This window comes from Dendronephthya gigantea, unplaced genomic scaffold (genome assembly GCF_004324835.1).
Source record: "Dendronephthya gigantea isolate DGI-Jeju-01 unplaced genomic scaffold, DenGig_1.0 000202F, whole genome shotgun sequence".
Lineage (NCBI taxonomy): Eukaryota > Metazoa > Cnidaria > Anthozoa > Malacalcyonacea > Nephtheidae > Dendronephthya > Dendronephthya gigantea.
The window spans coordinates 180,006-206,994 of NW_021163212.1; the positions used below are offsets into that span (position 1 = coordinate 180,006).

Consider the following 26,989-nt stretch of genomic DNA (forward strand, 5'->3'; position numbering starts at 1 on the left):
TCGATGAAGCTGTGCATATAAAGGATTCCATGTCTTTCTCCGAGGCATTTGGCACATGTACTGGGTGCTGTGGTGAATACGAATGTTCATTTTGTCCAGGAGAGAAATTTCCTAATTCATTTGCACTGCACTGTTATTTTCAGGGAGTTATTTTAACACCCCCAAATTTTATTTTTCGGGGTGTTAAATTTTGGTGCTATTTTGACACCACTTTTAGAGTTATATTAACTCCTCAGTGGAGTAACGAGGTCTTCGAACGTTGATTAGTATGCAAAAATAATCCCATCTAGAGGGGTTAGAGGAATTAACTCCATTTTTGGAGTTAAATTCCTCTCATTATATATTCATAATGGAGATTTGAAAACAAGGAGTGAAGATTGGTGATGCACATCGCGTTAATGATAATTTTTATTGAAATTGAACAAAATCTTGTATTGAAATCATTTACTACATCAGAATACGTGATGAAAAGATTGCCTCGGATAGTTCCGGTAAGTTTATAACGATAAATGTCATAGAATCAATCATTAAATAGCGAAATACATGGTCGATCGGCTGGAGTAAAGCATTGACAACCGATCGTTATACATCGTATAGCGCATTATTATATAAGGTATTCAGCGCATTAAAAATATCATAACTTACGGTCTTGTAGTTCTAGCCTGGAAGGCCTTAATTGAAGTTTTTTCGAAATCAAATTTTCAAACAAACTATATAAAAGAGCTCATTTGATATATTTATGGAAATGCGAATTCCCCAGGTTTATATTTTTGGTACTTTAAAACATGATTTATTCATGAATTATTCAATAAAACTATTTTAACCTCTTTATGTGCAAGAAATCCAAGCATGCTTGTTTATTTCAGTTTATAATAAATCAAATAATAAAAATTTTCCTGTTTTTTGTTAATTATTTTGCAATGAATCTTCTTTATTTTTATATTCAGGATCACCTTAAAATAACCAGGTAATATGGGACATTGTAATATCCATTCCTGGTTCTTTTTAATAATTGTCTGAAAGGTGGTCAATATTTGAGTGTAATGCTCAAATGCACATTAGCTATTTACACAACCAAGAAGTGCTATAAACATTTGATTGGTGCATTTTTGGATAACATATATATGTGAGAGTTAAGTGGCATTTAAAAGCTTGGTGATTTGCAGTCTTCCATATCAAATGTGGTCTTTTATGCTCAAAATTTTAAGTAATACATCTCTCAAAACTGACCCTTAAACATGTTATATATGATTATGAAGCTATATATATTCATAAGGCTAAATACAATTTTTTGAAAAAACTATTTTGTGTTAATATTATCTGTCAAAGAACCATGCATTGAACAGTGCAGATCATGTGAATCAAGCATTAAACTGTGCAGATAATTTAGAGCTATAATTATACACAATATGTATTGCAAGGCAGGTTTTAATCAGAAATCAATTTAAAAAATTTGACCTTTTGAATTAATATTCTTGAGGGCTCATGAAAGTTAAATTTTCATGTATGAAAAATAATTAATTTATATGTCTTTTCCATTGTCCCACTTGGAGACCTCAATAACATTTATACAAAATCACCAACAACATCAAATCATAGATTAATTAAACTGAAGAAATAAGTGTTTGTTAGGTACCACAGAATATGTTCATAAATTAATAAAGCAAAAAACATTACTGATAGTATCCTAACATTAACTTTCATTTTAAATTTTGACAGTTGATTTTAAAATCAAGACAAACTGAGTCAACTAATCAAGAAAAAGAAAACCTCATGATGTGGGTTGAATTGCCAGGGACACCTATGCTAAGACTTCAGGTCTTTATACAGCTCAGTGGCCGGGTCTTTCTTGGCGAAATATTTGCAAAGTACACACGAAGCCCTCGCTTGCTCCGTAAAAAGTTCTCTTTCTCGGTACTTTTCATTCGAAAATTGTAAACTTAGTAAGGACTTGCGATTTTGGATGCGAAAAGCTGGATTTGGCGACTAGTGCGAGCTATTTTAAGGTAAATATTTGAAGTTTTTCTTGCATTTAGTCTTCCCGCCTTTTTATTGTGTTAACTTGGCCTGCAAAAACAGACAAATTTATTGCAAGATTCTTATAGTTTGATTCTAAAATGTTTTTCAAATAGTTGTTTCTATAATTTTTGATGCTGGTCGATTTATTTTTTCTGTGGGGCTGTTGCCAAAAGAGTTTTTCAGTCGCAAAACTGACGGCGAAGTATTTTTTTGTTTCTGATCAGCAGCATGAATACATGATATCGCGAGCCTCCGATATTTACCTTAAAGTTCCTGGGATATTTTAATAGTCTATAACAATTCGAATTCGTATCTTTAGAAGCAGTAGAAGGACAGAAGTCCACAATGCCCGGTAGAGGGTAGAAGAAGCAATGCCAATGGGAAACTCAAACACAAATTTCAATACAAGAAAGCCCTAACCAGGCCCTAACCTAGCGAAACGATGTTGAAAACAACCCCAAAATAACTGTTCAATTCTCAATGGACGAAGCAACTTACCATGATGCAGTAAATCTAGGTATGTGGAATTTTTTTCCTATTCTTTTTATATTAGCTAAGCCTAAGTTACTTGAAATTATTCCTTCCTTATACTCACATGTTTCTGCTTATTTGTTTGAGTATGTTTGCATTGTGGATCACATAGAACATATAGATTTTGAAGGTCTGTTGAACAATGTGCTCTGTTATATGCATACAAAGCACACTACTCGAATTTACACTCATATACATGCAATTTTTCTATTTGTTCGTAGATTGAAGACTCGTTTCGTGCAATTGGCACAACAGGAAACCTCCGAAAATTTTACTACGAGGAAAATTGTAAAAGAAGAAACGTGGATCAGTATTGCTTATACAGCCAGGTCATCATCTTGGTAGAGTGAGTCTTAGCTTAGTAGAACTCTAGTAGAACTGAACAACCAGTGTCTTAATGACTATACCATTATGTTTTAGGCATGCATGGTACTCCACTTAAAAACATTTTCTAAATTTTTTGCAAATGTGCATGTGTGTTAAAGTGTAAATAAAAAGTATTAAAGAGCTATACTATAGAAGCAATTCCTTTAATGCGTAGTTGACTTGCTGTACTCAAACAGAAATGTAATTGATCTCATGTATTCAATATTATAATAATATAATAACGATATTTGTGCTGCATTGTTTGTTGACTCGATCGGTATTATAGGTAGAAATCTTCGATGGAACGGAATATTTCGCTCAATTTATTTATCTTTTAATTTGTGAAATTAAACCGAAGCAGATTTACTTGATAGATCACAATTGAAAAGAAAATCAAGCGAAAAATTTCCTTCGATCGAAGTAATTTACCTATATAGTAGAAAACCGGCCTAACACCTAAAACGGTGTTAAATATGTTTAACTCCAAAAATGGAGTTATGTTTTAAGTCCAGAATTGGAGTTAAATTAACCCCAAAAGCGGTGTTAAATTATAACACCAGAAGTGGAGTTATTTGTTACTCCAAAAAGCTGCTCATTTTGAACCTTTTTTTTTGACCCCTTTTTTGGTGTTAAAATAACTCCCTAAAAATAACAGTGTGATCAAGCATCTGAGAAAGGATATAAGGCATAAAGAACATCGCAATAGCCTGAACTGTTTTCGTTGTGCTTTATGCAATGAGGATTTCATAGGCGAGTTTGATTACATTCATCACCTCAAACACAAGTGGATTCACAGATATGACCTTCACCAAGCTGCGTGTTGCGGAAGGTTCCAAGAAGTCGGTCAGCTAATTTTCACTGAAGACGCAAATGTTACCGGGGCATCGCATCAGGTCAATCCTTCGTCACAGTTGGGTTTTACACCAATGCACTGTGCAGCATTCAGGGGATATTCGAGGTAAAAACCAAACCCGTGTCTCATAATGCATGTGGACTTCAGGCCAGTTGTTCAGAAGCCGCTTAGATTAACTCTGGGCTGGGCCGGATTAACCATATGACAGAAGTAGCATATGCCACGGCCCCGCGGTTTTGGGGGCCCCGCGCTTTACTCAGTTCAATTTTTTTTCGGTGCGTGGGAGACGGAAAAAGGGCCACAAAGCCTCATGGCCACAAAATAAAATAAAGTGACTCCAAAAAGCGAGGCCCCATAAATAAATAAAAGTGTCTTTAAAGCTTATATTAAGCTATCGGAGCGAAATAAATAATGCGAAGCCTTAGAAATCAAAAGTCGAGGCCCAATTAGGCACCCCTGCAACCAGATTCTCCCAAGAAAATTTTACGGTAACGGGAAAACTTAGAAATTCAAAACTTCAAGTAAAGGCAGAGCCACCCAGAGGGGTGGCCAAAGGGGGAAATTAGCCCTGAGCCCAGGGTTGTAAGGGTCCCTAAAAACCTACAAGAATAAAATTAAACTGCATCATGTTGTTGGAATATATAGTCCTCTTTCAGAAAACGTCTTAGGTTGTTTATAGTTTAGGTAATGCAATATTATACTCGATTTTGCGGAAATCTCACCCCCAAAATGCAGGAAATCGCATTGTTGCACTCTAAAACTCAAAATTTTCTCCCAAACCCCCCTAAGACTGCATGCTATAGCCCCCAAAATTCAATTTTCTACACCAATGTTTTGGTCATGCATTATCTCGCTACAGTAGCACAAATTGCTATTTTTTTTGCGGAATTTATTCCCCTAACGAGAATTTTACCCGAGCCCCAAAAATTCTGTGGCCGGTGAGTAAAGGCTTTGATGCTTTACGGGATTGAGGGGCCCCGCACTGAAAAAATGCCACGGGCCCCGAGAAAGGTTAATCCGGCCCTGACCCTGGGTTAAAGCAAATCTTTATACATTTAAATTTTTTAATCGCTTGTTTACAAAGTTGAATTTCTTCTTTCATAAATATTTGTTCCTCCAGAGCTGTTTAGTTTGTGTGCAAAAACGTTCCGCCATTTTGTTTATTTTGGCAGTACAATTAATGAAATAATTGTACTCCTCTTGACCAATCCACATGCAGTAATTTTAGTATACGCGGCTAATAATAAATACTTTAATTCACTTCCAAGATGTCTCAAGGTAATGCTCTCTTGGCCAGACGGAAATCCGAATATCCCTGATCAACAAGGTCAGACTCCAGTCCACCTGGCAGCAAGGTGTGGTAGAGCAACCAGTTTACGTCTCTTGCTCGATAATGGTGGAAAACTAGATTTAAAAGATGAGAGTGGGCAGACACCAATTCAATTGGCACGTTGTCACGATGATTGTATGAATGAAATTCTAATTCATCAAATTTTAGCAATGTTTTCGAAATTTCGTCTAAAAACATTCAAAGGTAAATCAGGCTGGTTTGATATTTTAATTTTGCATGGTTGTAGCAATCAACGCGTAAACTTTTTTATTTTCATGACTGCCATAAATAAGTGTTCCCAGTAAGTCAAACAATTTACTTATTTGCAATAATTATTATTTGCAAACTTTTTAATTACCAAATTAAACATTTCTTATCCCATTGGAAACGTGTATCTCAAATGCGTCTTTTCCCTAGCGGATAAATATAAAGACAATTAAGTACTAGTCAACCGCATTTTTTAAATGGATGTGAAAATAAACATATTTATAATTCAGTGCATAAAAAAACTTACGCACCGAAAGCCATACTTTGAGTCCAGGTTTAGACAGAAAACGAAGTTTTGCCGGTGCAAGCATCAATATCAGGATGTTAATAACGGGTTACGCTCTTAAAGATTTTCAATATAACTAATCTCGTCCACTGAATTCAATCATAGGTAGAAATTACGGATACATGAGTATTTGGCGTCATATTAACTTTATCTGTTTGTAACAGTTGCCTCGCGGAAAGACGAAGAGACAAATGAAAATGTCGAGGGAGCCACTTGCGCCGAGATTTCTTCGGAATTTGGGGCTTTTGATGATGTTTCCCGTTGGGGTAAGTTGAGAAACTAACGCCGATTTCGTCGAGTTCCATTTTGATATTTTCTTACTTAGATCTATGACAAAACCTTGCATGGATATTACCATGCAGACCTGCTTGAATCCAACTATAGACCTTGTTCGAGTTCAACCAGACCTTGCAATAATCTATACCATATCTTATTTGGACGTAACCAGATTTAGCTTGAATCTAGCCAGACATTGCATGAATGCACATAGACCTTTCATGGCTCTAACCAGACTTTTATGTTCTTGGAACTTAGTACTGAATCTTTGTATGGATACAATTTTAGCTTGTCAAATTGCAGCGATGATATCCGAACTTCGCCGTAAGAAAATCACAGGTAAATTGCGTGCGACAACATTTAGGGAAGGAACTTTTTAGTTCAATTTTACACGACTGACGACTGTTGAGCTTAAAGTGCAAAAAGCACTATTTTCAGTCGCGGATCTACGGGTATGCAGAATTTAAAATCAGAATCGCGTGTATTGGAAGATTTTAATGTAACAATGTTGTTTTCAAATCTATTACCAATAGCGTTGTTATTAAGGTGTTTTGAATTTAAAATAAATTTAAAATAATTTTAAATTGCTGTGTAATTTATTCTGCACAGCCCTAGGTCCGCCACTGACTATTGTAACCTTAAATATGTCGTATATATGATGACGATATGGCGATTATTGATAGTCTTTCCTTTGTAGCAAAGAGAAGTATAAGTCTTGAAGAACATAACGAGACTTCTGATTCAGAACCCAAGGATTATACTGAGGATAGTTGTAAGTTCTTTGATATTTCATGATTGACTCCGTGTATCATTGAATCGGTATCATCCACTTATTTATAACATACAGAGTTATTTGATATCATGTGACGTCGTGATGTAATTAGAAGTATTTGTCTGCAATAGGTTTCTCTGAAAAAGATCTGGAGACGAATGAAAGTATTGAAAAACTGGGAGCCTCCAGTGTAGACGATTTCTCTGAATTGGGGGACTCTGATAATGTTACACATTGCGGTTAGTTCAATAATTGACGTCTGCCTCGTTATTTACCGTTTCTCTCACACATTATTTCACACATGACGTATGAGAATTGCCCAGGCAATTGGCATCTGATTAATAGATCTTGTTATGCACCACTGGGTTGTCGCATCAGAAGTGAACAATATTGCACCCCATGAAGATGTCAAACCATCATCGTTGCAGTATGACAGCATTGACAGTTCAACAACCATTGTCAAATGTTCACATCTATAGACTGTGCAGCACAACATTGTTCACTGTTTGTTTTGAAAACGTGCATCAACATCATTATTTTTACGCGTGTAATAAATTTCGTCCTAGATAGAGTAGTGCAATTATATCAATGTAATGTTTTACGCAAAATCTTTATCATTTTAACGAACTTGTTTTTTGTAGGTAATCTCGAAAAAATATGCTCTTCTGTAATTGATGACGTTGAAAAGGGGCAGGAGATTATTGGGACTGGTACCAACAAAATAATTACAGAATGTAGATTCACTGAAGGTAGATACATTATAGCCATTAGACGTTTGACAGAATTATTCAATTATTTAATAAGTTCTTGAGTTTTACATAATTCCCTTTTTTTCATATTTTCATAAAACCATCATAGGACCTGTCGGACATATATTTGAAGGCCATGTTACTCGGTGCAATTTTTTTTGCAACTTGCAAAGCAATTCTACTTTTAAGACATGTAAATTAGTGAAAAGTTCTCAAAATGGAAGTGTAAGAAACGCTATGAATTGTAATAAACATAAAGGTTTTGCAGTTGCCAAATTTACATCTCTCAAAAGAAGAATTGCATTGTAAGTTGCAAGAAAAATTGCAACGTGTAACAGGGCCTTCATTAGCCCAATATGTAGTTGAGGCAAACTTGGCAATTTGTTTTTAGATTTTATTACATATTCGCTTACCCCAAGCACCCTGCGCCTTTCAATTATACTCTGCCTGCTCATGGATTTAATAAACAGACCTGAGAGAATTATCTGAAATCGCAATCTCTTCAGAGTCCTGTAAACAATGCCTTCTCCATTGTAATACCTCAGGGATCCGATCATTTGATGTACAGGCTTTCTATCTTTCTATTTAGTTTCATCTGAGATGTTGCCTTACGAGATTTTGGCCAGAGGAGAGCATGCGGTAGATGCATTTAAAACTGCCTTGGCTGAAGGCACTGCTTCGGCTTCGAGATTGAAAATCATCGTTGTTGGCGAAGTGGGGGCTGGAAAAACAAGTCTTACTCGGTCTCTTTGTGGTCAACCGTTTATTGATACCCGGGAAAAGACACGTGGAATCCAAACGGCTTCTATAAGTGAACCTATCATAACAAGCAGCAAAGTTGACGAAACGTGGAAACACGCTGACCCCAACGAGTCCCATTGCGATGAACTAACAGCACGATGCGTCACAAAGATTTTAAAAAAAAGATGCAGAAAGCAAACCTGCCAGGACTACCCTGGACCTCGGAAAATTTTGATTTACGCGAGTTAGTGGACCAACTAGCCGTAACAACTTATCCTGGTTTGCAAACACCATCGATCCCGACTCTGGACTCCCCAGAGTATGTGAGGCGCGTGGTGACCGAGCCATCAGTCACTATTCAAGACTCTCCCCGGAAGTACCCGGCCACCCTTGTCGCCAGAAAATTATCAAGCGCCGCGACTGAAGAGTCAAGCGTTAAGAAAATTTTTTGGGATTTCGCCGGGCACCAACTCTACGAACCAATGCATCACGTGTTCATGAATAGTAACAGTCTTTATTTGGTAGTGTTTAATTTATTGAAAATGAGTAAATCTCCTGAAAAAAGCTTGCGCAAGATACACTATTGGTTAAATTCGATCGCGAGTCACACGTCCTCCTCCACTCCAGTAATGCTTGTGGGAACCCAAAAGCTAAGGTAATTCCAACTGAAGTTATACGCTTCTGTATCAAAACGTTTGCACGTAGATTGAATACCTGCATCAGGCTACTAATTGTCGCAATCACTAGCTTCATTTCAGTACACAGTCCAGCAACGCTTGCAGAGACCAGTGTACTATATATGTATATACTCAATTCATTTGCACCGCACGGCTAAAATTAGGGAGCTTTAGCAGTGACTACGAGTACGACTACGAGTACGAGATTCATCATTCTTTTGCGTTGTTTGTTTACGCCATTAGTCAAAACTCGTAGTCGTCAAGCTTTTGAGTACGAGTTTTTTGATAAATTTCGTACTCGAAAGCCCAACGACCACGAGTTTCGGCTGATGGCGTAAGCAAACAACGCGCGAGAATGACGAATCTCGTACTCGTAGTCACTGCTAAAGCTCCCTATTAGCAATAAGCAACCGTACCAACTTTATCTTTCTTGACTTTTTCTTTCTACCTTTTTGGGGAACAAGACCTGCCCTTTATAAAGTGAAAAAAGTTGTGTCGCCTTTTCTTCAAAAACTGAAAGAATTTCCCCTGAGCTATGAAAAATTTAGTATTTTATTAGTCACTGTAATTAACAATTAGTTGTTCAGTTTAATCGATATTACGTAATTTTCTAGAGTAAACATTTTGGTAGTGCCCCCACCCAATTTCTGAATGGGTCCTCAGCCCTTTTGATCTTCAACTTCGTTGTATAAGAGAGGATTCTTTACAATATTTTATAGGTTGATTCCCAGTTCATTCACACAGCAAGAGGATTTTGTGAAGAGAAATTTGCACATATGTTTGGTAATCGCCTTGTCCGAAGTCTTGATGACGACATATTGTTCGTTGTTGAAAATTCGAATGCCCATGACGATGCTGGAATTGTAAAATTAAAGGATGCAATTGCAAGGGATATCTCTGCTTCGGGCAAGACCTGGTTTGTTAATCAGGAATTACCTCTGAAGTGGCTTCATTGTGAAGAGGAGATTATCGAGCATCAGAAAGATCCAGAGAGCAAGAAATGTTTGGATATCAGTGCTGTGAAAGAATTGCTAGAAGACAAATGCCAGACAACATTTTCTGATCACGAATTTAACTCGATGTTAACATTTTTTCACGATAGCGGACTAATTCTTCTCCCAGGTAACGTGTACTGTTGTAACATGAAAACATATTTTATGCAATTTTTTAATCGATGTTTTTGGTGTGAAAGTGAAGCTTTAGATGAATTATCGTTTGCATTCAAAGAGAGCAAAAAGAGTGAAATTTTCTAAAATTTTTCTGACTTCTACTACAGTCAATGTCATTTTCTCATAGCCGATTTCGATAAAGGCTTATAGTTTAAAGATGGTCTCATTTTAGGAATCATGCACGATGTTAGCGAAGAATCCGTAGGGAAAGATTTGGTAATCTTGTCTCCGCAGTATCTCGTAGATATAATGACCAGCATCCACGAAGTTCCGAAAAATAATGAAAATCACTTTAAACGTCAATTTTCTAACGAATTTAAGAAGCTGAAAGAAGAAGGCCGAGTGGCCGGTACACTACTAGAACATATTTGGAAAGATAAGGTCGAAGATGTTGACGTGCTTGCTGAACTGCTGTCAAGTTTTAAACTTCTTCACGCTCTATATACTGAAAGTGATAAAAAAGTAGCATCGTGCCCCACTGAAGCTAAAGAATTTATTATACCATGCATGCTAAAGGATAAATCTGATGAAAGTTTTAGTAAACGTTGGCTCAAGGCTTGCAAGGATTGGGAAGATCTCACGGAAACTGAACACAAGTTCGTCTTCGATTTTGGCGGCTTCCTGCCTCCGCCTTTGTTCGACTACTTCTTGGTTCACGTCTATCATCACAGCTGCAAATCGAAAGGAATGAAGCCAATTCTGCAAAGACGGGGAGGGATATTCTCAATTTCAAACAGATATTTATTCTGCACAAAATTGGTGTTGAAAGACTGCCAAATTTGGGTCCATGCAAGGTTTGTATATATAAAGCTATTTTACCTGTATTTATTCGTTCTGAAATGATGAATTCTTTATTGTGTTTTTTTAGATGCAAGAAAGGTGAACATTTTTCTCACCTTGCAAGCGTATTAAAGAAAAAAGTCAGCGAAATCTGTCGTCAGTATTTTAAATTTCTTAAATTTATTTGCGGCCCCCCTTGCCCACATAAAGATTGTCCTGGAGCAACATTCAACGCGGATGATCTACAGAGGCCCTGCGAATCAAGCTCGTCTGGAAGCGAGAAAAGTTCTGAGTCAGGTGAAGATGAAGCTGGGTCCAGCACACAAAATCGCGCAGTCACAAGCAGTAAGTGTGGGGACAATGAAAAACGTATCCATGTGATTTCTGTTGATCCGGAATCGTACCATCCTCCGTATTGGTGTCGGTCAGTTGATTTGAGCAAATTACTATCTCATTGGAATCCAGATTTAAATGTTCAGGTATTATTGACCTATATGCACGTAATTACAGTTTATTTTCTCATGCATAACCTAGAATTCCCGCATTTAATTTCTACACAGCATCAAAGCGTACCATTGCGCTACAATTACGAAACAACTTTTTCGTTTTCTACATAGAACAGAGTTAATTAAATAAAATGAATAGAGGTTTTAAAGGGTCTTAATTTCGATTACCCATTGGCAAGAGCATTGCACCAGCATCGCAAAAGCGTAGGTTCGATTCCTGCCGGAGGACCTATAGTTGACTCATTTTTCCTTCAACTGTTCTTGGCTTGAAATTGAAGGGTGTATAATTCCACTCGAAATTAAGACCCTTTAAAACCTCTAGAATTTACCTACACATCGAGTGAAGTGCCAAAAATCTTTGTCGATTCACCCTCAAATAAAATGAATTGCAACTCTTACCAAAAATCTGTAAAGATACAATACATTCTTCTTCAACACATGCATGAGAGAGATCTTGGCATGGAAATAAAAGATGCATGTTTGGCACGTTCATGCATAACTCCAGAGCGTGAATAACGGATGGAATTTCAAGAGTTCCTTGTAATTGAAAACAGTGAATTTGTGACGTAATAATAGGAGAGGTTTAGAGGTCATATAGATAAACGTCTTCAATTCAACCAGGACATTTATATATTAATGTTATATATTAATAAATGTTAGTAACCAATTTGAGATATTTGCATAGCGAAAATGAACGTTGTTTTCTTGATTTTGTAGAAAGAGATCCCATTACCTGCTCTGGCGGAAGAAGACATGGAAGAATTAAAAGAATGTAAGGAACGTTTATTTTGAAGTTTGTTAAAACTGGGTTAATTTGAAAGAAACATCACTTATTAAACAGCTTTCACCTGTACCTATGTAAGCCACATAAAGTAAATTAAAATCTCCAATTCTTCCAGTATAACCAAGAAGCATTCTTCGAATAGCTCTCCGTCAAATATAGTATTTACAGAATGCATGCGCATTTATTTATAAAAAAAAACTTTTCTTATGTGCATTTCAGGTGCTGTGGACGAATGCTGTATAACAAACGTTTCCAACAAACTGGGCAACAACTGGAAGGATTTAGGAAGAGAATTGAGCGTCGAAGAATCAAAAATGGACAATATTTCAGAAGAAAATCATGAACAAAAGGAACGAGGAATTAAAGTAATTTTGTCCTGGAAAAATCATCTTGGAAGTTCAGCAGTTGTTAGCTTATTGGCCAGTGCTCTGAAAAAGATTTCAAGAAAGGACTTAGCGGAGCAGCTAGTGAGTCATTGTAAGAATTGCCACAGCAGCAAGAATTAACAAAAACAATTTAAAAAGTGATCCCTGAACTGCGTCCCGCGTGAGCTGATTTTAATTTCCTCAGAAGATATTTAATTGGACCCCCATAAAAGCTATATAACCTTCAGTTGATAGCACATATCCTAAGTTCGGAAGGGATGTAGTCTGTAGTGTCGTTAAAGCACAATTTTACACATGAATCAAATTCTGTTCATTACTTATTTTTAGTTAATTAATTAATTAATTATATTAGTTCATTGGTAATTTACTACAGGCAGTTTTTTCATTTTGAGATATTAGGTATTAGGAACCTTAGATGATCATCTCCACCCTTTCATTTTTCCACAATCAGCCGAGGTTCTCCTATTTTCCATCCAACAAACGCTCGCACTCTTATTAACGATCATCTAAGGTCCCAATACGTACCACATTTTCCAATTAAAAAACTGTCATTAGTTGAGACGGATTGTATAGTTACACGTAGTTGTACGTGGGAACTGGCCTTAACAACATATTGGATTAAATTTAGCGATTTTAAAAATTTCACTGACAAACCTACAACAAGACACTATTTCAGCTGAAAAGCGCGACTGTAAATCGGTATCTACAAAACACGTCTTGTGACGTGCATGTCTGAAAAAATCCGATCAGAATAATATTTTACCTGATGATATCTAAATTGTTCTTGTTTCCAGTTCAACCATGATGCCATTTATAGATTTTAGAACAAGCTCTGTACTTATTTTAATATCCTCCGTAGCCTGGGTTGATTTGATATTGAAATGACGCAATATTGTTGCCAAAACCACCTTTTCTTCCATCAACGCGAATCTTTGTCCTTAAAAAATAAATACGCTTTTTCGGCATGAAACGGATGTTTGCATAGAAGTAAAAAAAGGATTAGAAAACAATCCACTTGGTTATGAGGCTGGAAATTAATGTACGTCGTTTTCAAACTTTGCTATTTCAATTGGTAGAGCAGCGATATAGAACCTAAAGATATGAGCTCAATTCCCACTTATAAGACAACAGGATATTCGTTGCTCTTCGTAATGCCATTCAATATGAATAGCATGCATGCATGCACACTTTGTTACTTAGCTCACCAATACAGTTTCTAGGGCCAGCAGAAAAAGGGATATAAGCATAGGGATTTCGTCCAATGTTATTTTCGGGAAGAAAACGATCAGGATTGAATACATCAGGTTCATCCCACACTTCGGGGTCACGATGCAATGCCATAGGTCCGACGATGACACTGCAACCTTTGGGAACAAGGTGTGGACCTGGAAATAAATGTTATTGAGTATCTTTAGTTATAGTTTTATGCGATCCTATAATTATATTGTTTTGCCCGTACATGTAATCTTGTGGAAAGTAAACATGGACCACAGGAAAGACTTGCAAATAACCAAAAGATTTTTGCCATCAGGGTGAGCAATCGACTGCTCGATTTTAAAAGCATATTTGTGGGAGTGCAAAACATACTTTGAGTTGCATGTACATTAATTAACATAAAGAACATGAAAGATTCCTAGCTTGAAATACTATATTTAAACTGACGATTTGGTTGATGAAAAGAAATAATTATACACTCGTATTACGTGATCCCAAAATTGAACCTAGAAAACACCGCTGTGAATCGATCAGTTTGTTTGTTTTATATGTAACGGGTGTTCAAATGACATACATCAGCTGAGCATCCTTAACTAATCACTCGTTCAAAAGAAGAAAATCGCACCGAAAATCGCCGCAAATATTGCAAGTGTAAACGCGGCTTTATATAGATAATGTATTATGAAAGGACAAACAGTAATATCGCTAATTTCAATCATTATAACTTTCCAAGCTTATCGAGGTTATGATTTTAAATGCACAAACATTCACAGTGATAACGGCTATCTTTAAAATTGGAAACAGGGGCACATGGAAACGGGGGAAGGGGAATTACGGGGTGGCTCTTTTCTCCCGTTCCCCAGTTTTCCTGCTCCCCAGTTCCTCCAACCCCTTGCTCCCCTCTTCCCTATCCCCCGCTCCCCAGTTCACCCACCCCCAGTTCCTCCAAACTCATACACAAAAGCAACAAAATTACAAATACTACAATTTATATTATTCATATGGATCTGATCATAATTATATATTTGTATTTTGTAATTAACGTAACATTTGAAGAATTCATTTGGATTAGCATTTAGACTTTACACAATATGGTTTTGTTAAAAGATGCCATTGCCAGTGTAATACATTCCTTAATTATTCCTATAAATACATATACAATCAGTAGGGCATTTTAGATATTTATAGTATTACAGAAAGTATTTATGTATTCCAATAAATGTCTTAAAAAGGTAATACACATGATATTGCAATGTTTGTTTGGCAACTAATTGAGGTTCATATACAACAGATAAAGTGTTTAATAATGTCTGAAAAGTGCAAATATTCCTTATTACTTAATATTTTCATGTTATAAAGTGTTATTTCACTGTAACCAAAAATGTTTCTTTAACAAAACATATTCATAATAATTCATCATATTATCCATATGAATAATATAAATTGTAGTATTTGTAATTTTTTTTACTTTTGTCTGTTAGTTTGGAGGGACTGGGGATCTGCGTGAAATGAAGAGCGGGGGAATAGGGAGGAGGGGAGCAGGGGATTAAGGGAACTGGGAAGCATGCAGGAGAACTGGAGAACAGAGCCACCAGGTAGTTCCCCGTCCCTATGTTCCCCTGGTCCCATGTTCCCCTGTTCCCATGTTCCCCATTTTAAAGATAGCCCAGCGATAACTAATTCCCCAAGCAATGTGTACGCACACAATTCACTCACTACATGGACTACTTGGCAACAATTTTGAGGACGTCTGCACAGCACTGCAGATAAATGTGTCAAATGTGTTAAATTAATTCTTACCAAATTTACACTCCTCTGTCAACTCCCGCCCGATTAATGGGACTGATGGAAACAATCGTAACGCCTCCTTTATTAAAAGTAATTATTTCAAACTCATTTAACTGTTAAAACAGTTCATAAGCATTTTAGCCTATAAAATTAACCCTAAGACGTCACATGACTGTCAAGACATGTTTGTCACGTTCATTAGTATTCTTTATTTAATTCTTCAACCTAATTAGCGTTGTACACATGGAGCAAATTTATTGGTCGAAAAAAATGCGGCGTATTTAAAGTAATCTAAAACACTCGCGTTTTATCATATATAAAGAAATTTGATATGATAAAACACTCACTATAGATCTCGTGTTTTATAAATACTACTTCTGCAGCTGGTTATGTCACTTATGACATCACAAGTGCAAATATTAAAATCTGCTTTCAGTCTTAAACGATTTAAACACATATAACTTTACCTTTATGACGCACTCCATAAAATTTAGGTCCTTAAGTTGATCAGGCTTTATATTTCCATCGTTTGGTAAACATTCTGTAAAATATTTCATGTCGGAAAGCTAATCGATATCATTGAAATTGTTATTTTAAAAAATGATCACAGACAGACAGAGAGACTTGAGATAAAATGTGTATGTATATAGTTGAATTTCTATTTTACTCACCAAAAAACTCGTCAACTTCTGTTTGTAATCGGGAGAGAATATCAGGATGACGTCCAAGAAGATGGATGGTCCACTGCAACGATGCTGACGTTGTGTCGTGCCCCTGTGAAGTGAAAACAATTAAGGCTCCCACTCACTCATCGCAAAAACTAACTCGCAAGTTCGCTGCCAGTAATCTCATCCAATCACAACGCCTGACAGTTCATTTTAAATAGACGCAAACACCCGGAACGAGCTTGGGAGTTGATTTTGCGATGAGTGGAAAAGAGCCTTTAATATAAACAAGACGCTTGCTAAGCCTTTACAGGGTTTCGTAGTCATTAATACTGAAACAAGCGCTAGCCAAAAATTTTCGTTTAATTGACGTTTTGCAAGCTTACACAATATAAACCTATACGAAAGATCGTATAGGTTTCTGCCATATGAAAAAAACAATTTTGGGGAAAAATTTTTATTACCTCAAAAAAGCGGCTTCATACAAAGAAACAAAATAATTATACCTCAAACATAAAAGTATCCACCTCTTCCCTGACATCTTTCTTTGTTAAATATGATTGATCGTATTCCTCGAGTAATAAATCTAAGAATGCTCGAATGGGACGATTACTTGGCGAATATAACGCCGTTGTATCTGAAGAGCATGGATTTCCGGATTTCTGTGTCTTTCGTTGTTGAATGCGTTTGTTTATCACCTTTAATAACAAGAAAGGTAAATTAAAGACGTATTTTTTATGTTTTCAATAGATTGTTGTGCATTGCTATGTAAACAATACTATGTCCGTGAATTTTCTATAATTATAACCAAATAATGCACCGCAGAGCATTGTATTCGATTATAACCCTTTATAAAAAATCTCGTCCATCTGAATATTTATCCAAAGTTGATAAAAAGAACAAAATGACGCACTTTATTTGTAAAGTCATGGAGAATATTTAAATTTTTTCGATGCTTCTTTCCAGATGACGTCATATTATATATCAGATCAGGCCAGAGCCATGGTGACTTTTGGCGTTCTTGAACAAGTTCACTCATGCTGAAAAACAAAAAAATATTCCTCGAAGTAGCCCAAAAATATATAGAGATTTTCATCTATTGACGTTCAGTATTATTAATTTCTTTTGTAATAGACATTCCCCGAATTTGCAAACAATAGCTTGGAAACAAGGCGGGCAATGTAATCTATTGTTAGTGGGATGGTTTTCCTTGCCCGAGAACAAACTCGGGAAGTGTCTCTATTTGCTCACAAGGTGCATGTGTCTACCCGAAAAATTAATTTTTCCTAACAAAACTTCCCCATGTAGGCATATTATGATTTTGAAAGCATTAGAGTAACTTCGGGAAAAGAAACTGGGAAATTACACTAATTGGCTTCTGGATGCAATATACCGCTAAAGGGTTAACTTAACTGCATGAACTCTAGTGTGGATTTTTATAAAGCATATCTTGCGGCAGAGTTGCAAAAAGAGTTCAACCTTCCTCCAGTAGGATTTTAAGTTTTGAAAACTTTCCTCAAAATGACGTTACGTCACGGAGTCAAGTGGCAACCAGCATAAAGAAATATTTGTTTTTTGGTTCATGTATGTGATCAATAATTTAGAGTGTTCAACTTTGAACCTTCCTCACAAACCTCATTCAAAGCAAACCTTTCTCTGAGTGGTACCCGCGTACCCGCAGATTTTTTGCAACTCTGTTTTGCCGGCTTAGCGCAAGTCACCTGGTACTGTATTGAGCAGTAAGCGAGTCATTTATAGAAATATTGCCCCAAATAAAACCACTAAACATGAATACCTTAATACAGCTTCGGTATATTCAGAATTTCTACCAAATTGAGATTTGATATCAAAACCCATGGACGTTTCTGAAAAATGCAATGCAGCATAATTTATGATAATTTTTGACAAACTTATAGTTATATTTGATCACGAAGAATCAACGCATAATGCTTTGGCGCGAGAGATAACAAGTAAATAATAGTTTCAGTCAGTTCAAAAATATTCAATTTTTATTTTATTTCAAATATTTCATGATTTTCGCCATACCCAGTTCATATATACATTCTCTCAATTTTTGTTTCTCATCTAAATGTATGCACAGAACTTCGGAAACATATGAAAAGTTTTACCACACAACCTTACCACATATAATATCCAAGACACAATGAGTGATGTATGGAACTATATTGAATTCACCCTTACTAGCTTTAGCCTACAACATAGCAATATTATTATTATATACATCTCTTGAGGACAAATTTTAGGGTTATTTAAGGATTAGTGACTGTTGTGAATGTTTTGTTCACAAATCTTGAAATCCATCTTATATTTTAAATGTGAAGTTTGAATTGTTCTCCGTGACTAAAAAACCAAAATTCAATTCAGGCGTCACGGCTTGATACGTCATTATGCATGAGGTCTATTGATTTGACCTCTAATTTGACCTCTAAATTATCTTACCTGCAGTAATTGAACTAAAACAGCGGATTGTTTTTGGTAAACGGATACGAAACCATTTAAAATTTTAAAATGAAATGCCGGGGTAAGAAGCCTTCGACGAGATTTCCATTTACTGCCAGCGCTGAAAAGTAAAAGATATAATATACTTATTGTAGTAGAAAAATGGCCCAAAAAATTAAATTTTTGGTTTTGGATGTGTAGGGACGACTGTTTCTTTCCAAAAGCAACTCGGTATAATTAGATTGTTAAAAAAATAAATAATTTAATACTGGTTGTCTCAGATCCTTCTCTTTTAAACCAATTTTTTTCATTGTGGAAAACAAGAGGATTTTTTTTAGCCACGCGTTTTTAGTTGCTTTAACCAATAAAAATTGTCCAATAAGACAAACAAATATAGAAAATCTATCTCATCATTACACATTTGGTACACTTACAAGTTTGGTACACCTTACTAATACTCTTTCTGAGATAGAATAGAGCTTCGTGTAATACCCGATAGCTGCCACTCATATTACATTTAAGTGCTTCATAATAACATTGAGAGCTGCTAACCTTGTTAAAAGGCCTGAAATTAAAAGAAAAAGTGAAAGAAAAAAAAATAAAGAGAAAAAAGGGTTTCATAAACCTATTCGAAAAAGAGCAAGAGGCCTGTAGCGAGTTACACAAAAACGAGGCTAGTCAGGTTTTCTTCAGCCAAAATAAGTCCAAAATTATTTGTGCATTGCTCGATTTTGATTGAAAGAAATATTCTTTTTCTGGCTTCTGACAGGTCCAGCGGAAAAGTGAAAGTAAACATGATTTTGAAATTCCGAAAATTGAAATCTAACTAGCCTCGGTTTCGTGTGTCTATTGATTTTTCTGCAGAAACAGAAGTCTCATACCAAAAATAATAAAAATCGATGAAAAACTTTCAAATAGCTATATTATGTCACAAAGAAACTCGGAAATAACTTTTCAGTTTAATCAAAGAAAAAACGAACTCACACACAAAATCACAAATATCATATCATCACTGACTATATATAATCGCATTCGCTTCAACTTATTTCTACTAAAATCATACCTTCGCCAAACCACGGGTGAAGAAAAGTGTAAAGAGGCATTTTCGTAATGTTTTTTTGGCTCGACAATAAAATCTACATCAAATTTAGAAAGTTCATAGTCATTTAATATTTTGACAATTTCAAACTTATTTCAGAAAGACCTTATATAACAAAATTGTCATTTACATAAAAGTATTTTTAGTATATATAATATGTAAAGTATGTAAATACCTCCACAAACTCTGCTTTAAAAATACCAATAAAGGGCTTCGGTCCTATCCATACACAAGTCAACCCTTTCTCCCGGAGGTTCTCCATCCAACTTCTAATCTGGATGTAAAATTCTGTGTAATAATTGTAATACAAAAGATGATGACCTCCGGTTATTTTGTTTAACCACGGTATTCCAGGCTTTAGCGCACAGGAATTGGTAGTATCAAGCATGTTTAGCTTTATAAACGGTGCATAAGTCAAAATTATGAGTGCCAGGCTCATTGCTGGCACTGAGCAAGAAAAATTTTATTTTTGTTTGCTGTAAATCCTCAGGAAATGGCCATTTCAGAGAACAGCTAGGTTACATGTGCAACATATATACAATTTCAAGTAATTTCATGTGTAGCATTTTCTATCATACTTTAACAATTAAGAAAGCCAAAAGATATTCAGATAATTATTGAGGGCTATGCCTTGCCCCCTGCTTCCTATGCCCCCAATTTTCACAATTTCACATAATTATAAATACAAATGCTATGTTAATTAGTATGAAAAATATAAGGTATATATACCAGTAATTAACATAAATGGAATAGCCTATCGTTATCTATCATATCGATATGATAAATAACAATAATAGACTGTTCAATTTATGTATTACCAGTATAGAATCATAGGGCAGAGAAAAGTCACAGTTATATATGGCCCACACAAGCTAATTAACCATTTAATTAAGTAATTACTCTGTATTTTATTGTTGAACCTAATCTAGCTCACTAACTGTACTGATACCTAACATATCACCAAATCTTCATTCTGGTCGACTTTAAGCATATATTAATTGTCATCTCAGATTTACATTAACTTGCTTCTTATATGACGATTATTTGTCAGCTAGACACTAAACTATTGTGTGGACTAATATATACCATATATTAATATACATATAATAATTAATATACAAAGGCTTTCCTGGGAAATATGAAGCTATAAAAATTGTGTTATATTGTATTAAAAGGTATAGGTCAGTAAAAGGTAATCTTGCCAAGCCAGCTAGGATATGAATGGTTAAATAAGTAATATAGGAATTTTTCATTATATGGTCAGATATAGGCAACTGATGCAGGAATCCCACTTAGGTGATAAGGAAGTGGAATCATATAAACATTCAATAGAGATTACAATTTAGATTATATGCCAACTGTTCTGTAACAGTCTGGTGGAATTATATATTATAATTATTGAATTTTTTTGCAATATAAGTAAAATTTATGGCAATGTTCACATATATATAAGTCAACATTGTTCTGCATTATTACATGCAATATTCATGGCATAACAATAACAATAAGTGAGCAATGTATTAGGGAGAAAATACCGACTGCAGGTCCATATTTCTTGGTTGATGAATGTTAATATAGGTTGTGTCGTATAATTTAACCTGTGATTTAACTGAATTTGATCACTTAAGCAACTTTGTTAATCGCTTAGCAGTAAGAAGCAAAGCAATTTAGTGTAAACTCCGCAGTTCGGTTGAAACCGTTATAAGATATAAATATGTCATTTTACTCATTTAAGCACGACACGGATCTAGTCTTTCAGTCTACGCCACGAGAGCCGAATTAACTTACCGTGTGGATCCCTTTTCATTTGTAGAGCATGACCAAAGATAGGCCAAGGTGTTAAAGGAACTGGAATGGACGACAAAACTTTGCACAATTGAATTCGTTTCCACGCTATCCAAATCAGCCAAACACATATTAGGCATAACAAAATCGTAACAATTATACCGAACAATTCCAATGCCATCATCACAATTTTAATCGATAAAATTAACTGATATAAAATATGTTACGTTCTTGTGACAAACCAATTAAGCCTTTTAGGTGCCCAAGCCTTTTAGGTACTTTAGGTACTCTATTTCTCGTTTACATATTTGTTTACATCCATTGTCCGTACACCACATTGAATGACCTTGATCTTTTGTTGCAAATTACAGTCGGTGGGTGGAATAATCAAGCAGTTAACTGTTTCTTATTTTAACACTGCATGGTACCCCACAACGATCAGCTAAATGTCTCAATTTTCATATTCATAATCTTAGCTCTCGTTCTAACTATTTTCTGAGTGACAGGGGATTTTCGCAACAAAACCGCCAAAAAGGCAACAGCAACTATGTTTGCCTTTTAATTTTTAGCTTGTCGCGTATAAAGAAAGTATAGCCTTTTCGTCGGTTTATCATACCCACCGGCCACCGGATGTAGCCCCCTCCCTTTCCCCCTGACCTCCACGTTATGCCCCTGGTGCTGCCATACATGCTTGGCCCTTTTATGCGGTAAAAAAATTTAATGCAACATATCTCTCAAAGACGTTACGTTGCGTAACAAATTGCTTCAAGCATTATACAAAGTATAGAAGTACGTTTACTCTTTGCAAGTTGCAACGTGTGACTGTAACTTGTCTGGCAAAGATTTTGGCTATTGCAAGGCATGGTTGCAAAAATATTTCGTCACCTCCAAATCATATTTTGAAATTCAAACTAGGTATTTGAAATTGTATATGGGTCGTAGTAATGTCATTTTTACTACGTATTATATAATTATTAATAGGTCTTTTATTTGGTTGTTTTTGATCACGTGGCATTAAATAAAAATTTCCATTCAACTGACGGTGCAATGACACCATGAATGAATGAATGAATGAATGAATCCTTGTGTATTTCTGGCCGCCGATTATGTGTTGAGATATTTGACGAGGTATAATTATCAATCAAGCATATGACCGTAACGGAAAAGATGGCGGCATGTCCATTTTACCAGATCTAGATTGCATTGCGGGAATTAAGAATGATTGACTGAAAAAAGACGGCATGAAAAACTCCTAATGACGGGAAATTTTCACACAGCAAAGAAAATAACTTCCTGTTTTATGCCTTCCCTTTAAAAGACGTCAGTTCGCTTTTTTAAACGATTTCCGACCGCAATGCAATCTGGTAAAATATACACCCGCCATCTTTTTTGTTATGGCCGTCATTTGCCTTTTTATTGATTTTCCCCTTAGGTTGTGTTGTCTCAAAGTGATTAGTACCACCATAATAGAACCGTACTCTGTATCTTTCCACTCAAAGAGTTGTCGAAACTGCGAATTAGCTTAATAAATCTAAACTAACGAAGTCAGAAACCAGATCTGAATTCAAGAACATTACAAACTCAAGTAAGTAGTATTAAATCATCATCAGACTATGACATATTATCGATCGCATGCTGGTGAGGTATATACTCAGCCGAGCTGAAATTTAATAGTCTATTCCAGCCGATGCACTAAAATTTAATAAGATAAAAAGTGCTGTATATCCCTGTATGTAATGACTGTATACTTGATTTTGCAGAAATTAAGGCTACTTTGTTAGGAAGATATCCCTGCAAAACCCCTGTCACGTCAACTAAACTCATATTATACCAGATTAAAATCGCAGCATATTTGTTTACCGTCCAGTGTGTATGCATGTACGTTGGAATACGCCAGGGCTTTTGTGTAATAGCAAATTTGGTCCGAAAAACTGAAATCGGGAATCGGGTTAGTGTGACCAAAGCCAAACGGTTAGTGATAACATGCAGTACCAATAATATTCAGAATAATAAATTATTACACTTGTACTATTTCAGTTAGCTATGCGTAGTTCCAAATGAATATTTGCTAAGAATCATGCTAAATTTCATACCGAGCTAAATTTCAGTGATTTTAAAACTTCCTTCAAACTTACATATTAACAATGGCTTAAATCACAACCAAAGCTCGTGAAAACTGAAACATAATATGGCGAGTAATATTTACAAAAAATACAATTTACATAATGCTTGATTCATTCTCCTGAAATTGTATGCAAATTAAGCTCGTACCAGGCGGCGGAGACAATCGTCTGACAGCTAGCGCTCTGTAATCTCTGAACTCTCAATTGAGAGAATAAGCAGAATATACATATAGGGTTACAGCCTTTAGGTTATTTGTTCGACGGCTAATTGCGTGAGCGGAAAAGGTTGCAAAATGTAATAGAATTATAAAATTTAAAATCATTAATCATATGATTTTGATATCCGAATCCAAATTTATAAATTTTGTTGATGTATTTCTTTGCAACATATGACTGAGTAAGTAATCATGGTTTTCAATACAGTAAAATTATTATAAAATTAATAGGATTATCTTGATTGTTTTAGAATGTGGGTGGAACTGTTTTTCTTGATGTGTTGTTTCTACTGTGTTTGGTTCGTTTGGTCGACCAGGAAGCAAAAACAGACCTTACCCCCTGGACCATTCCCGTTACCCTTGATAGGAAACGTTCATCTTGTTGGCAAGCGGATGCCCTATTCAATGGAACATCTACGAAAGAAATATGGTGGGGTCTATACACTTTTTGTACCATCAGGAAATTTCGTTGTCGTAAACAGCGGTAAAATAATGCATGAAATGCTTATCAAAAGCAAAGATGACTTTGCGAACAGACCTAGTGGATCAAGGTTGATCAAGAAGAACTTGTTCAATGATAAGGCTATCCCTTTTGTCCCATACGGTCCATTCTATATTTTTTGTCGCAAGGTCATCACTAATGCACTTCATATGTATGGTGATGGTGTAAAAACCGCGGAAAACCGAGTGCTATATGAGGTCAAGCAACTGGTGACGCGTATTGAGGGAGAAAACGAGACGGCATTTTGCCCCATGGAATATCTTTCTCAAGCTATCACGAACGTAACAACATCTTGGCTTGTTTCCGAAAGGTGCGAGCCTGGTGATCCTATTTTCAAAACGCTGCGCGAATTTGTTGATAACGTTTTGTATGTCAGTCACCAGTGGACAAATATCGACTTTTTGCCGTTTTATGAATATCTTCCTTTTGATATTTCGAGGCGATTTCGGCAAACGAAACAAGTACGTGATGAATATTTCGGAAAATTGCTCAAGGAACATCGAGAAACATACCAATCGGGCGAGGTTCGTGACATCGCGGATGCCCTTCTTGCCGCCTATGAGAAGGAGGAAGTTGAAGGGAAAGGAAAAGATATTGGAACAATTGATGATATTACGACTATTATGATGGATTTCTTCATTGCTTCGAGTGATACTACCACAGCTACGCTTAGTTGGTTTATACTGTACATGGTGTTGCATGAAAAGGTAAGTACTACCTAAAAAGTCTTGATTAATAATAGCTTCGAAACTGAACAAATCCGCTTTTATCATGAATAAATTTCATAAAATTCTTTACACAAAGGAATCCCAAAGTTAAATTTGGCTTGAGGTGTGAAATTGAATTTGCTCGCAAATACGCTTGTATATCGCACATCGATAGCATAATTAATCCCGGCGCGCTCTCGGAAATAAAAAGTAAAAATGTCTGGAACAAATGAAAGTTTGAGATTTATGTTTTAAATCTCACCACATATTTCGAGGCAATTTTAAAAACACAAAGATAGTTTGTTATTTGTATTGCCGTACCCCTTTAAAGCTTTGAAATTGTAGTACGTGGCTGTTCATTTCAGATATCATGGGATGCCGTTAAATGTTAAATTTTTACCACTTTCCGTTTCAAATCTAATGGCTTTAGCAATGACTCATTCTATTTATGAAATTTAGGTGCAGAAAAGAGTTCACGAAGAGTTAGATCTTGTTGTTGGCAGAGATCGCACTCCGTGTTGGAAAGATGCAGAGAACCTGCCATTTCTACACGCAGTCATATGTGAAACGATTCGCCATGCCTCGCCTGTGCCCTTGCTCGGTAGAAAAACCTTGCGTGATACTACCATTAAAGAATACCAAATCCCTCGAGACACAAAAATTTTGCTAAACATGTGGTATGTAAACAACGATCCGCAAGAATGGAATGAACCGTTGTCTTTCAATCCTGATCGATTTCTTGATGAGAGTGGAAAGTTCCGCGGCTGGAACACGTCCGCGAGTTTCTATCCTTTTGGTGCCGGAATTCGCTCATGTCTCGGGCAGTCACTAGCGAAGATGAATTTGCTCCTGGTAGCGTCCAATTTGCTGCATCATTTCCAATTTAATATCCCTTGTGGAGAGGCTGAGCCAAGTTTGGAATCGCAGCCAGGCGGGGTTTGTTATCCAAAACAATTTTTATTGTGTGCGATAAAACGAAAGTGAGCGAACATCAGATTTAAGACATTGACAATATGATTTTATATATAATTAAAATCTCTTGAAAAATGATTTAGTAAAAAAAAGTAAAAACATTAGATAGTATAAAAATTATTATTTGGCGATCAGTTAGTGATATAATCCGTTGTTTATATTTAAACGCGGCATTGAAATTTGAAAATATATTTGCAAAATAAAAATGTTTATATACTTTACATCAAGTGAACTTACTAAGGCATATTGAAAATTGAAAATATAAAAATGAATATTCGTACCAAATAACCTATTATTTAGAAGAAAACCGTTTTATCAGTCACTCAGCCGCATTTAGTTAAATCTACCTCCTCTAGCATAGGGTAGAGGTAAAATGCGGATACAGATTGCGGATCGCGGAAGGGAAAATGCGGGTGGGAAAATGCGGATGAGAGGGTAAAATGCGGAAGGGAAAATGCGGATGACGGGGTAAAATGCGGATGGGAAAATGCGGATGGGGGGGGGGGTAAAATGCGCATAGGAAAATGCGGATGAGGGGATAAAATGCGGATGTGGGGGTAAAATGTGGATGGGAAATGCCGATGAGGTGGTAAAATGCGAAAAAAAGTAAAACGATTTTTATATGTAAAAGCTGGGATTTAAAAACTAAAAATTTATTACCTATCCGCTGACAATTTGTTTATCAACGCAATGGCTGCAGCTGTGTCCCGCGTGTTTTCACTTTCGTGCAAGAGAATCTGCGGATTTGTGAAGGCATTTTTGTCCATCGATGTCTCGTTCTTTGCCTAATTTCGAGCACGAGTTCGCCGGCAAATGGACAGATGACAGTCAAGACAATAATGATAAAAATACGTAATAAGACGACAATTTGTGAACTAATGCTTTGCGTGAGTTTGCTCGCAGAAAATCGATTAAATCAGTTGAGTTCGCTTTCCAATCTTGCATGCGGCTAATTCAGTTTTCCAA

The 26,989-nt window shown here is 36.0% G+C and overlaps 3 protein-coding genes and 1 long non-coding RNA gene across 6 annotated transcripts; 3 read left to right on the forward strand and 1 right to left on the reverse strand.

Moving 5' to 3' along the window:
• Positions 1 to 1,946: 1,946 nt before the first annotated feature.
• On the forward strand, positions 1,947 to 3,241 carry LOC114539408. Its single transcript, XR_003688881.1, has 3 exons — positions 1,947 to 2,006; positions 2,339 to 2,536; positions 2,772 to 3,241. It is a non-coding gene; the product is annotated as an uncharacterized LOC114539408 (long non-coding RNA).
• Positions 3,242 to 3,405: 164 nt separating this feature from the next.
• LOC114539418 lies at positions 3,406 to 13,424 on the forward strand. Its single transcript, XM_028560045.1, has 16 exons — positions 3,406 to 3,410; positions 3,572 to 3,874; positions 5,038 to 5,303; positions 5,817 to 5,918; positions 6,217 to 6,267; positions 6,626 to 6,700; positions 6,832 to 6,939; positions 7,342 to 7,449; positions 8,039 to 8,356; positions 8,389 to 8,845; positions 9,482 to 9,494; positions 9,587 to 9,989; positions 10,209 to 10,830; positions 10,905 to 11,295; positions 12,040 to 12,094; positions 12,326 to 13,424. The coding sequence occupies exons 1-16, from the start codon at positions 3,406 to 3,408 to the stop codon at positions 12,610 to 12,612; spliced, it is 3,564 nt and encodes a 1,187-aa protein (XP_028415846.1). The 3' UTR covers positions 12,613 to 13,424.
• On the reverse strand, positions 11,679 to 21,769 carry LOC114539409 (cytochrome P450 4V2-like). Of its 3 annotated transcripts, none has more exons than XM_028560035.1 (15): positions 21,508 to 21,769; positions 19,895 to 20,007; positions 19,684 to 19,756; positions 19,173 to 19,185; positions 18,621 to 18,741; positions 18,303 to 18,372; positions 17,956 to 18,025; positions 17,074 to 17,200; positions 16,667 to 16,858; positions 16,167 to 16,269; positions 15,963 to 16,036; positions 15,508 to 15,574; positions 13,698 to 13,877; positions 13,256 to 13,429; positions 11,679 to 11,728 (listed from the first exon to the last, which is right to left on the reverse strand). In XM_028560035.1, exons 1-14 carry the CDS (start codon positions 21,686 to 21,688, stop codon positions 13,266 to 13,268), a joined length of 1,548 nt encoding a protein of 515 aa, XP_028415836.1. In that variant the 5' UTR covers positions 21,689 to 21,769; the 3' UTR covers positions 11,679 to 11,728; positions 13,256 to 13,265. The 3 variants fall into 3 exon arrangements, with proteins under 3 accessions (XP_028415836.1, XP_028415835.1, XP_028415837.1); XM_028560034.1 differs by lacking the exon at positions 11,679 to 11,728 and adding an exon at positions 12,450 to 12,534; XM_028560036.1 differs by lacking the exon at positions 11,679 to 11,728 and adding an exon at positions 12,450 to 12,534 and having other exon boundaries at positions 19,895 to 19,993; positions 21,508 to 21,575.
• A 2,325-nt stretch (positions 21,770 to 24,094) lies between these two features.
• LOC114539419 (steroid 17-alpha-hydroxylase/17,20 lyase-like) lies at positions 24,095 to 26,037 on the forward strand. Its single transcript, XM_028560046.1, has 2 exons — positions 24,095 to 25,051; positions 25,511 to 26,037. Exons 1-2 carry the CDS (start codon positions 24,095 to 24,097, stop codon positions 26,033 to 26,035), a joined length of 1,482 nt encoding a protein of 493 aa, XP_028415847.1. The 3' UTR covers positions 26,036 to 26,037.
• Positions 26,038 to 26,989: the final 952 nt, after the last annotated feature.